Genomic DNA, 13,472 nt, shown 5'->3' on the forward strand with positions numbered 1-13,472 from the left:
GCCTCTCCTAGACTGTTTCCTCGTTCAGCATTGGGTGAAAGAACAGCCACAAATATTTGTTTAGGAATGTGTTGGAGTATTTTCATTGTTAAAAACTGCTTTGCATCTTTGAGAAAATGGCCCTAACTGCTTCAAGGACCTTTTTTATCACTGCAAACAAGTGTGTCAAAATCAGAAGCTGCGAAATTTAAGTGGGATCTCAATGGTTAATATGTGTACATGATATATAGGTGTGCCTGATTGCTGCTGGGCATTAAATTTGAGAGAACTCCCCTTTTCTGTTAAATTCCAAACTTCAATGCAAGCCTAGTCTCAGCAGTAGCAATAATAAATCACCAACGTCTGTATTTGCAGTCTTGAGAAGTTGTACTTTCTTACTAATTGCATAGCTTGATTTTCTTTACTGATAGAAGGAGACCTGCAGCTCTCTTCCTCTGAGAATAATATTCAGCTGTAAATAGCTTGGAATGTTTAGGAAACAGCTGAGAGCCAACTTCTTACAAATGGGTTCTGCTGTGAAAGGTCTCTTTGCTCAATTAACAGATTCTCCCAGTTATTTGAATTGGACAACATCCCTGACAGGAAATGGCGATGAAGTGAAACAAAACATGAGAAAACAGTGATATTCTTCTCTGTAGATCCATTATTTTGAAGAGATTTTCAGAATTTCAGTCATTTAATTTAACAAAGCATGCTCCAGTTTTTCCACCTTACATCAAAGACGATGGCTATTCAGTTTCAAAACAAGCTATCCAGTTAATTTTAGCCACATACTTTTTAAAAAAAATTATTTTCAAATATTTGTTGACTTCCCAATTAAACACTTTTATCAATATTTCTTTCTTCAGTACTTTAGCTAGAATGGTAAATTAATGTATTCAATATCGTGAAAGTTATCTTGTTGGTAAAGTTGAGATATTTTCCCCAATTGTCTCAATCAAAGCCTCTTATAATTTTGTGTGTATTGCCTCTTAAAATAATTTTACTCTATTCAGAGGTATCCTCATTTTTCCATTGGCACATTAAGGTAGCGAAGGACAGATTGCTTAGAAATAATATATTCCATAAATCATTGCAGATTGAGAAATGACCCAACTGGATTATTAAATATAACTGAATAGATTGAAAAATTAAGCAGAGGAAAATTATTTCCTCTGGTGGGAAAGTGTAACAAGAAGCAAAAGAGATTCTGCAAATGTTGGAAATCTAGAGTCATCACACACAAATTAGAGGAACTCAGCAGGTCTGGCAGCATCAATGGAGAGGAATAAACAGTCAACGTTTCAGGCCAAGAACCTTCATCAGGACTCGGCCCAAAATGTTGCCTGTTCTCTCCACTGATGCTGCTTGACCTGCTAAGATCCTCCAGCATTTTGTGTGTATAAGTTTAGAACAGGGATATTTTGATTTAATATTAGTGTTTGATATCAGGGGACACCTTTTCACACAAATTTGAAATAATTCAAGAGATTACCAAAGGATTGTATAATTGTAGCGATAGCTTAAAAACACTAATTAAAATGTAAAGCTATATTTGTTTGCTGATTACGCCACTTAGTCCAAATCAAAAGTGGTGATGAATCAGCATGTAGGAAGGAGATTCAAAATTTTGGCTGAGAGGTACTACAACAACTCAATGTCAGTGTGACAAAGAGCAGATTATTGAGCTCAGGACAAGGAAACTGGATGTCCATGAAACCTAGTCCATATCAGGGATCAGAGGTGGAGAGGGTCAGCATCTTTAAATTCATCAGTGTTATAATTTCAGAGGACAAGTGCTGGGCCCAGTACATAAGTGCAATAACAAAAAAATACACAGCAGCACCTCCTTTTCCTTAGGAGTTTAAGAAGATTCAGCATGACATCTAAAACTTTGACAAACTTCTATCACTGTTTGGTGGACAGTATATTGACTGGTTGCATCACAGCCTGGCATGGAAATGCCCTTGAATGGAAAAGTATTGGATACATCCCAGTCAATCATGGGTAAAGCAGTCCCCTTAAATGAACACATCTACATGGAGTGTTGTTGCAGGAAAGCAGCGTTCATCATCACGGACCCCCACCGCTCAGGTTATGCTCTCTTCTCGCTTCTGCCACCAAGACGAAGGTACAGGAGCCTTAGGACTTGCATCACTAGGTTCAGGAACAGTTTTTACCCCTCAACCATCAGGCTCCAGAACCAAAGGGGATAATTTCACTTGCCCATCACTGAACTTTTCCCACAACTAATGGACTCACTTTTAAGAACTCTTCATCTCAGAGTTCTTTTCTTGATACTTTTTGCATATTTATTTATTATTATTATTATTATTTCTTTCTTTGTTTTTTGTATTTACACAATTAATTGTCTTTTGCACACTGTTTGCCCTGTTGGTGCAGTCTTTCATTGATTCCGTATGGTTTTATTGAGTAAGAAAATGAATCTTAGCTTTGCATATGGTGACATATATGTACTTTGATAACAAATTTACTTTGAACTTTGAAAGTAATTTCAAAGCCATAAAATATTACTTAAAATTGCAGTCATTTTTGACCAGTCATGCTGGAAGGTACTGTTGACATTACAATTATACCAACTGAATTAACAATCTGCTTACCCTACCTATAATGAACATTAGCTATGCACATGCAACAGTGGTGCTAAAGTGGTATCTGATGCAATACCATCGACGATATAGGAAGTGAAATGGTAGTTTGTCAGTATAACTCAGTACCTGAAGTTCTTACCTTGGAATGCAAACTTCAAAATTTACCCATAATGTTCTTTCAACTTTCTTTCCCTGAAAGGCTAGTGTTGTTCAGAATTTGGTAGAGGATCATTAACAAAGAGTGTTTTTATTTGGACAGATATTGTTATGTTGGCCTAATGGAATTCTGATGCTGTTTCTGGTGGTTATTCATGTTGAGTTTCACAGGCTTCTTCATTGAACGGATGTGGTTATCAGAGGCAGTTCAGACATTGCAGAGGATGCTCAAATTCTGATTTCATCCATTTTAGCCAAAGGCAATACTTTTTATGACCTACTGAACAAATTGTTTTTTTCTTGACTGTAATAGCACAAAATTTAAACTTTGGATATGAACCTTGTCTTAACAGCGCCTGAGAACTTACTTGTTAAAATTAAAAAAGTCTTGTTGATCAGAGTGAAAGGAACTGACTCAGGGCATTCCTATCAGTTGAGACCTGCATTTTTCATTCAGTGTTAGTTTCGTGAAGGACTTGACTGGCAGAAAGGAATGAGTTGAGAATAAATTTCTTCAACAAATGCATGGTAAATCTTGGGAATTTTTTACCCACAAGGATTATGAAGACTCAGAGTAGATTCAAGGTGGAGGTGAGGGAAACGGAAGGATATGGATACTGTGTAGGCACAAGGGATTAGCTTAATTGGCCATTTGATTACTAATTTAATTGGTTCAACACAACATTGTGGGCTGAAGGGCCTGTTCCTGTGCTGTACTGTCCTATTCTCTTTGTTCTATATTCTATGAATAGGATTTTTGAATGTGGTGGTAGAGACAAATGCTGAATAGAAGAGCAGATATAAGTGGCTAAGTGATTTACTCTAGTTTTTCTTTTTTTCTTTTGTGCCAATCATTTCTACAAAAAGACTATTTTATTCTGTCCTGACTGACCGGAAACTGAAGGGGTGCAATTGACTATCTGATTTGCAGCCTTTCTGATCTCTTCGGTTTACAAGGGTAAACGGTAAACTATGAATGGGAATTAAATCACAATCATCTAGTGGTGATTGTCCCAAGATGCCAAGAGTAAAGCATCTTTCCTGATGTGGTGCCATAAACCTTAATGGATTTGCTGATCCAAGCATAGTGGTGAATTTCAGGAATCAATTTCAGTATCACAGTGCTTTTTAAAAAGAAAATTTAAAGAGGACTGCAAATTTTGCTAATGACATGTATTGCAAAGCACTAGCCTTCTTTCAGTGGCAGGCTTGCAACAATCAACCAGCTGTGAATAGCCTGTCGATTTTTCTCATACATCTTCTGGACATCAGGTTTACGATTGTCTGGAAAATGGCACTCCTCCCAATGGTAAGAATGCCAACTCTCATTTCTCAATATAATCTCTTACTGTTAAAAGTGAAAATGAGAATGATGTGCCCTGCAGATAACTTCCGAATGTTTCTCCCCCATAGATGCGATACGGAGAATGAAACTTGTCCACATGGTCTCACATGGGATCCCCATTACTGCAGATGTGTCACCCCACACGAGGTCTTCAGTTTAGTTGCCAGCAATTCAGAACCAGGTTATGAATTACTTTTATTCATCTGTATATTTAATAATTTCTGTGGGTAGTATTTCACCTGGAGTGCTGTCAAGGGATGGAGATTCTGGCTCACAAAGATACCACACAGGAAGTTAGTGAACTTAATTAGAAGTTAGAAGTAGAGCTGTGGTAATTTACCAGAGTTGGTTCCGAATCGGTCAATGGAGAAAGCAAGATGTGTGTGATGGGGGTGGATTGTGGAGTGAACTGATTGATACCAGGGCTGTGGGAGCCACAGTAAATATCCAGGTCCACTTAAGACACAAGACCAGTGGGAACTGGGATACAGAGAGTTATAGAGAACTAGAGCACAGAAACAAGCCCTTTTGCTTATCTAATCCATACCAAATTATTCTGCCTAATCTCATCAACCTGCACCTGGACCATAGCCCTCCATACCCCTCCCATCCATGTACTTATCAAACTTCTCTGAAGTCAAACCCACACTCACTACTCAATTTCTACACACTCACTACCCTCTGAGTGAAGAAGTTCCCCCTCATGATTCCCTTAAACATTTCACTTTTCACCCTTAACTCACAATTCCTAGTTCTAGTCTCAGTGGAGAAAAGGCAGCTTGCATTACCCTATCTATAATAATTTTGTATACCTCTATCAAACCTTCCCTCACTGTCCTCCACTCCAGGCAATAAAGACCTTGGGAATTTATCTATGCTTTAGGTCATTTATCAAGAGCCTCAAAGAGATTTGAAAAGGATGAGGACAGAACTGTGGCTGGGAGAGAGCAAGGCAGAAGGATCTAATGTGAAAAGACGAGAGCTCCTACAATTTGCTCCAAAACTCTTGCCAGAAGAAGTGTTCAAGGGCAAAATGTAAAGGACACTTCGACATATACATGGATAGAGAAGGTTTAGAGCAGGGGTTTCCAACCTGGGGTCCAGAGTTCCTTGTTTAATGATATTGGCTCATGGCATAAAAAGGTTGGTAACCCCTGGTTTATAGGTACATGTGCACTGACAAATGGTACCAGCTCAGATGGGCATCTTGGTCAATATGGATGAGTTGGGCCGAAGGGCCTATTTCTGTGTTATACGAATCACTACCAAGCAGGACAATGGGGAACGAGTACAGGAGTTTGGGCTCTGATCATATTGAATGGTGAGGTAGGATTGAGAAACCAGGTGACTCACTTCTGCTCTTATTTCCCTGTGTTCCATAGAATAAACAAGTTCCTGAAACATTAATGCAATTAATGAGCAGATTCTGTAATACTGAGATACACAAGAAAACTTCCCATTACTGTACATGGCATTAATATTCACCATGCTGCAGTAGATATAAAATAACTATACTCAGGAGTATCCTTGGAATTTATGCTGCAGTCAAAATAAATGACCGCAATTATCAGAACTTAATTAAATGAAAATAAACAATATGAATTGTGTAATACAGCACTGAATGTAGACACAGCAAAGGTGATCTGTCATTCCAGTGCAGAATTATAAACTAAATGGGAAAAAAGTAGTAACATTTTTTCCCCCTTGAATCCTACTTTAATGGCTTGTATGTGAGGCATGCCGTCTAGTGGACGTATGATATACAGGTTTAGGAGACAAAACACAGGATGGAGAGAGGAAATAACTAAAGGATTACTCCTCCGTGGATTGTTCCAACTTGTTACATAAAGGAAGGTGCTTGCTGAAAGCTGGGAACAGCTCACCACTGGCTCTTAACTGGAAGGGGGAGGGCAAAGGGAGGGAGTAAAGAAAAATAAAATTGAAACAAAGTCAATCTGAACTGGTGGACATTAAAAATATTGAATATCTCTTCTGTGGACTCGACAGATGACGACGAGGGTGAAGTGCCTGACTTTTGTGGGCCCTACATGGTATTTGATGAAGATTCATGCAGCTGCGTCTGCATGAACAGGCTCTCGTCGTCAAGCTGTGGCCCCAACAAGGAATTCGATGAGAGCACCTGCAGATGTGTCTGTAATAACGTGCAGCACCGAGGCTTATGTGAACCGGAGAAGGAATGGGACGCAGATGCTTGTGAGTGCGTGTGCAGGAAGAAATGCCCAAGACATCAACCTTTGAACACTGATAAATGCACCTGTGAATGCACAGAGTCAGTAGCTTCATGCTTTCGCAAAGGAAAGAAGTTCGACCCACAGACATGCAGGTGATCAAAGATAAGCTAATCATTTCTTCATGCCTAATACCTGCAGTACTTTTTAATTTTAAATATATTAATTGACATAAATTCAAAGACAAGCAGTTATATTTGAAGACGGTATTGGATCTAGGTATTTCTATGGTGGGAATGAATCTTGAAGTAGTGTAAAGCCACTGTATCTGAGATTCCATAGGAACAGGAACAACAGGTAATGGTCAGAACACTAACCTACCTCTGACTTCTCCCCTTAACTTTCCTCCACTCACCTTAAAATAGAAGTCCTCTGGTATTGCCCATTGCCACCCTGGAGAAAAGGCTGTCCACTCTATCTATGCCTCTCAGAATCTTACATGCCTTTACTAAGTCACATCATCTTGCTTCGCTATAAGGAAAAAAGCCCTAGCTCACTCAGTCTTTCCACATGAGACAAATTCTCTAATCTAGCCTCTGGGAAATCTCTTTCGCACACCTCTCTAAAACTTTCACATCCTTTCGATAATGAGGTGACCAGAACTGAACTCAGTACTCCAAGTGTGATCTAACCAGAGTTTTATAAAGCTTCAACGTAACTTCACGGCTCTTGAACTGAATTCCCGACCAACGAAGGCCAACACACTATAGGCCTTTTTTTAGCCACTCTGTAAACTTGTACAGCAACTTTGAGGGATCTATGGATTTGGACCTCAAGATCCCTCTATTCCTCCTCACTGCTATGAATCTTGCCATTCACCTTCAAGTTTGAAAAGGTCACCTTGAAGGACTACACTCTAATGTAAAATTCTTTCTTTATCACAAAAGAAACTATTAATTCTGAGGAAAATCTGGCCCCTGAAGAGTGACATTGGGGTGATCAGTGGCACTGCAGGTGAACTATCTCACAGCTCTAGTAATCTGGGTTTAATTCTGACCTCTGGTGCTATCTGTGTGGAATTTGCATGTGTTTTCAGAGTCCACACAGATTCTTTCCCCCTCTCCCAAAGGTCCTCTTTTTATTACCCCATAACATAAATACATGGAGTGGAAAGTTAATCGCAACCTAGTCTAAGTGGGTGATAGGTGAATTAGGAGGAGTTAGGAGAGAACCAGCATGGATTTGATGGGCCAGATATCGTCCTTCCACACTGTCAAGAAATAAAATATAATTTTGGAAAGTAACAAAAGAGAATAGCACTGGCAATAAATTTTTTAAACGTGTTGCTTCCTCAGAATTTTTTTGTTTGTTATAAACTGCTTGTAGTTAAACCCAAATATAATTTCAGACTACCTGTATCATATAGGAATTTGGAGAAATGAGAAATTAACTTTTATTGAATATAATGTGTTTAATTGCATAACAGTGCTGATGCTTTGCAGTAGTTCAACCAGGCTAAGATGTTTTGCTGATGATTTTAATTTCTGCTCAGTGTCTGAGGCTTCTCACTTAAGTGTCCAACAATAATCATCCACCATTAACCAATTCCAGTTGCCCTGATACTGTTTCTCCTTGACTGCAATGTCCTGGTAAAACCTTTCACTATATGTGTCACTGACTTGCAGGAAAGAAGTCTAAATGGAATGCAGAACATGAATCTTTAGTGACAAGTTGAACTTCATGGTTTTGTATGCTTGAAGCATCTTGTCAAATATCTGCACATAGTTTGGTGCTCTGTAGTTGCCAAGAAAATTTTCAGCAACATCCTTGAATGGCTATTTTCTCTGGTCCCACTAGAAGTTTTCTGACTTGCCTGTCATTGGTAACCTGTTTGATTTGTGGACCAACAATATACCTTCCTTAATCTTGGCATCAGTTATTCTGACTTGAATTATGAATTCAAATAACAAATATAGGCTATTTTTTTAAAAATGTCATGTAATAGGGAAATTTCATGGTGATTTTCGAGATCAGCAGCACAAAATCCATGATACATCCAAAAGTATTCAGAAAGCAAAATCTTTGTTGTCCAGTGTAATCAGAATTAGTGCAAGACTGTTAGTGTAATTGCAAATGTCACTCCACTCTTCAAGAAGGGACAGAGGCAGATAGTCTAACTTCACTGGTTGGGAAGATGTTGGAGTCGATTGTTAAGGATGAGATTTTGGGCTACTTGGCACATGATAAAATAGACTGCAGTCAGCATGGTTTCCTCAAAGGAAAATCTTGCCTGACAAATCTGTTGGAATTCTTTGAAGAAGTAACAAGTCGGATAGACAAGGAGAACCGGTGTATGTTGTGCATTTGGAATTTCAGAAGTTTGTTAAGGCGCCACACATGAAGATACTTAACAAGCTATGAGCCCATGGTATTACAGGAAAGATTCTAACATGGATAAAGCAGTGGCAGATTGGCAGGAGGCAAAGAGTGGGAAGAAAAGGAGCCTTTTCTTTTTGGCTGTTATTGACTAATGGTGTTCCACAGGTGTCTGTGTTGGGACCAATTCTTTTTATATTCTATGTCAGTGATTTGGATGATATAATTGATGACTTCCTGTAAAGTTTACAGACAATACCAAGGTAGGTAGAAGGGCAGGTAGTCTTGAAGAAGTAGAAAGGCTACAGAAGGAAGGACTTGGATTCAAAGAATGACAGATGGAATACAGTGTCAGGAAGTGTATGGTTGTGCAATTTTGTCAAAGAAATGAAAGGCTTGACTATTTTCTAAATGGAGAGAAAATACAGAGAACTGAGATTCAAAGGGACTTGAGCGTCCTTGTGCAGGTTTCCCTAAAGGTTAATTTGCAGGTTGAGTCTGTGGTGTGGAAAGCAAGTGTGATGTTAGCATTCATTTCAGGAGAACTAGAATATAAAAGCAAGGATGTAATGTTGAGTCTTTCTAAAACACTGATGAGGAAAACTTGGAGCACTGTGAGCAGTTTTGGGCCCCTTAACTTAGAAAGGATGTGCTGAAACTGGAGATGGTTCAAAGGAGGTTCAAGAAAATGATTCCAGGATTAAAAAGCTTGCCCTTTGAAGAGTATTTGATGACTCTGGGCATGTATTCACTAGAATTCAGAAGAATGAGGGGTGACCTAATTGAAACCTATCAAATGGTGAAAGGCCTTGATAGAATGGATGTGGCAAGGATGTTTCCTTTGTTGGGAGTGTCTAAGACCAGGGGACACAGCCTCAGAACAGAGGGGTATCCTTTTAGGACGGCAATGAGGAGGAATTTATTTAGTCATAGACTGGTGAATCTCTTAAATCCGTTGCCACAGGCAGCTGAGGAGGCCGTCTTTGTGTATATGTAAGGCAGAAGATTGGGGCTGAGAGGAAAAATGAATCAGCCATGATGAAATGGTAGAGCGGACTTGATGGGACAAATGGCCTGAATCTGCTCCTATATCCTATGTTCTAAGATGGGGGCAGGTTGTGTAGATGGTCTTGGATTCTAAAGTTCCCTTACAAAGCAATCAAGTGATTGTTTCCCACTCTCACTGCCACACTACTCTTTAAAAGCTTTACCTTGCAATTCCCTTGCATCTCTTCCAGATTTTTAAATCACCTTCCAGCCTTCAAACTATCTCTATTTACCACATCTAGCCATTAATTAGTCTAAATGTGCAGAGTTAATAATTCAAAATGTGTTATTGACAAGTTATCTGGATGATCCAAATTACTTTTATAGAATGTTAATTATCTATTTTCTCTTCTGTGGGTTAAAACAGGTGCTACAGGTTGCCTTGCAGAACCCAAGTGAGGCAGTGCCACTCAGGCCTTTACTTCAGTCATTACGTCTGCAGTTGCCTCCCACTATACATGAAGGAATATCAAACTGAAGACTGATGCACAAACTGCTTTCAACTTGCTTTGCTTCATCAATGAAGAACTTAATTTTCCAGCCTGCAGCACTTACAAACTACTTTTATTTTTTTTTTTGGATTCTACAGTCTAGTAGGTATGCTGAGCACTGAAATGTGTCTGAGACAGTGTGAACAAAGTGGGTATTGGTCCTTGTTTTAGAATAAAAAGTTCAGCTCAATTTCATAACGCACAATTGATTGGTGTGATTACCAATGTCATTACAGATGCCCAGATAAATGTGTTTCCATTAATTAATGTTTGTTCATGGTACAGAGTGAATCAGTTGTGGGGAAAAAAGACTTTTAGTATTGACCAGCTATTGGCATGAAATGTATTTTTTATGCAAAACAATGCTTTTATTGACACAGGAAGATTATGCTACTGGAAATGAGTCCTAATGCTTCAGAAATAGATATGATGTTTTGTAAATCTTATACTGATTTTATGCCATTATGGCTGTGCAAAATAGCTTAAGCAATATCATGAGTTCACCAATTGTAAGCCAAAAAAAATTGCAGCCTTTTATCTTTTACAAAAATACATTTATAATCTAAAGTATATAAATTGCAACATAACTATTGCTGTTGAGAGAAGTCTTCAATTTTCCAAGCACACCTTATATGCACATGGAATATGAAATGAGCAAAGGAGGAAAAGGCTGAAGCATAATGCACAGCTATAGAAATGGGCCGATAAATTGAGTTGGTTAATTTATGTTACTCAGCATATCATGTGTAATGTGCATTTGCAATTAGCTACTAGGTATTTATGCAGTGGAAATGGGAGATGCACTTAAATTATCAGGGGTGTAACAAAATCTATTAAACTGCTGCAATTCTCTCTAACAATTCAAACAAGACCAATAGCTTATCACAATTTCTTCCTTCAACAGAGGAAACTTAATTAACTTATGTTTTGAGTCATTAATACATCTAGACAGCCATGTAACATTTCTCATTATAGACATTCTAAAGGCTATTTAAAAACCACATCTAATTTCAATATAGAGTGTAGAAGCATAGATTCCACAGATTAGAGAGAGTTCCACATCCTCTTTACAAAATTTCAAAGTGATCACAGTCTTGTCATGAATTATCAAGCTATTTAATATGGTAGTTGCCCCTTTTGGAAGTAAATTATTTTAGTGGTTATTCTATAATTATAAACTTCACTTTTAAAAAAAAAAGCCATGGTTCTGTAAATATCTAAGATTGCATTTTAATTCCTTAATGGTTAACCGTCATGCTAAATATATTTTCCTTTCTTTTCTAATCTCTCATTATCCATAGAAGCAGCACTGGGAAGATGTACAACAGCCACATGGTTGAAACTTCACAAATTTCCCCTCCCCTTATCAGATATTCTGCCCTTTGGTCAGTAGCTTCCTGATACAATGTAATTGAGATCAGTAATACTGAACATCAATCTTGGGTGTTTCTGGAACATAAAGCCTAAAGGAATGTGTCCAATAAATCTTTAAAAACACTGGTAACTTCATGCGTGAAAGATGCTTCCTTTGTGTGGGGAGGCCAGTATCAGGCTACAGAGTAAAGTATTTAGGACTGAAATGAGAAATTTAAAAATATACAGTATGTTCAGTGTGGTGCATTTATGAAATACCATGAAATGGTATAGGAAGAAAACACAAATAGGGTATTGAGATAGATCAGCCGTAATCATATGGACTGGCAAGTGACCTTTTTCCTGCTCCTATTTTGTGTTTCCATCAACATTGTTTTGACATTTAAATAAAATACAGCACAGGAATCATTTCAGTTCTGAATAGGAAGATTACATTAATAATCTATAATGGTCAAGCTTTGCTTCTTACACATTCCTACTTCGTGTATTACATCCTTCCATTCACTATAAAACTGGAGTATGAAACTGAATTTTATTCTCAAAGGTTTGTGAGTTCCCCATCTTTACTCGTACACTTTTGATATGCCATAAAAATGGCTAAAATGATACAAACCTGAAACAGTGGAAGTTGTTAGTAATTGATAGACCTGCCACATTGGATATGGTGACTTCATGGTTAACAAGCTCATCTTTGAATATTAGTTCCACAGTACTGTTTTTCCTCAACCCCCTCCCCCCCAAATTCTTTGGTTGAACAATTTTCCTGTTTCCTTCCAAAAGTTGCTGTTGAATCTGCTTGCAAAACTTTTATGTTTTGTGTTCCAGAAAATAACTTGATGTGCTTTTTTTTGGGCAATTATCTTAAGCCTGTTCTCTCTCATTACCAGGATTCTTGCATTTCTCATATATTTCCAAATATTCATTCTTTCAAGTACAAGAGATAACAAATTTACTCATGTCTTCAGATTTGAGAGGGTTGCTGTTCTGCACTGACCTCTATGACAACAATCATTTCATTTACCTATTCACAATGATACAGAAATTGATAACATGATTATATTTAAAACTTTGTGTTAATTTGGCTTGTTTCAAGCTTCTGAAAGTATCAGAGTCAGATACAGGCTGATAAGGGTTATTCAGAACAGTATCTGGGTAACTGTGATTTTGTTTTCTTATGGGATGAGGACAGTAGGAAGAAATAACTGGAAGAAGGGAATCAAATTAACAGGGATCTCAGTTAGAGTAGTAGTGCTTACTCATTGTATCCTTGATTCAAAGTTCACTTTTTCAAATGCAGAGTTTTTCTTTTAAGAACAGGAAGAGTTTACTTTTTAAGAATTCATTGTGAACAGGATCAGGATGTCCCAAGGTTTAGTTGTGTACTGAGTTACACCTCAGCCCTCCCAAACACGGGATTTGAATGTAGTTGCTTTTCCTGGTTCAGTCAATCTTACAAGGATTATCTACAGGGCCAAGATTGGTCTTTGTTCTTGTCAGTTCTCTTGAGTTCAATCATGTGTCAAACTCACCTGAAGGCTCCCATGTGAATAATGATTTACTGGGTAAGGCATACAAGGGCAAGTTGTTCTTGCAGAATTATAATTCAACAAGTTGGCAAGAGAACAGAATTTTGTTTCAAACCTTCTTTATAACCAGTGCTTTGTGATGCCACTCTTTTCTATTATCTTATGACATGTGAGGAATATTTGCATCAGCTGATTACAAACTTGTGACCAATGCTGTCCCAGGGTCAGTAGTAATTAATACTGCCTATTAGGTTTCTGTTATTAACACCACATTAAAAGCAATCACAAATTATTAGCAGCTGCATTCCAAACATACAGATATAGCAAAAGAAAATCCCTCCATGCTCTTGGTTGTACTATGGGTAATTATCTATACA

General features: G+C 38.0%; 1 protein-coding gene across 1 annotated transcript in view; it reads left to right on the forward strand.

Annotated features, from left to right (window-relative positions):
- The window catches only part of LOC140739206 (vascular endothelial growth factor C-like), a 72,042-nt gene extending 60,343 nt beyond the window's left edge, over positions 1-11,699 (forward strand). Inside the window, exons 5-7 of the mRNA XM_073067296.1 lie at positions 4,161-4,273; positions 6,100-6,436; positions 10,072-11,699. Of these exons, the coding sequence (XP_072923397.1) occupies positions 4,161-4,273; positions 6,100-6,436; positions 10,072-10,189 (568 nt within the window). The 3' untranslated portion in view covers positions 10,190-11,699. The remainder of the gene's footprint in view (positions 1-4,160; positions 4,274-6,099; positions 6,437-10,071) is intronic.
- The last annotated feature ends 1,773 nt before the right edge of the window (positions 11,700-13,472 follow it).

The sequence above is a fragment of the Hemitrygon akajei genome, chromosome 15 (genome assembly GCF_048418815.1).
Source record: "Hemitrygon akajei chromosome 15, sHemAka1.3, whole genome shotgun sequence".
NCBI lineage: Eukaryota > Metazoa > Chordata > Chondrichthyes > Myliobatiformes > Dasyatidae > Hemitrygon > Hemitrygon akajei.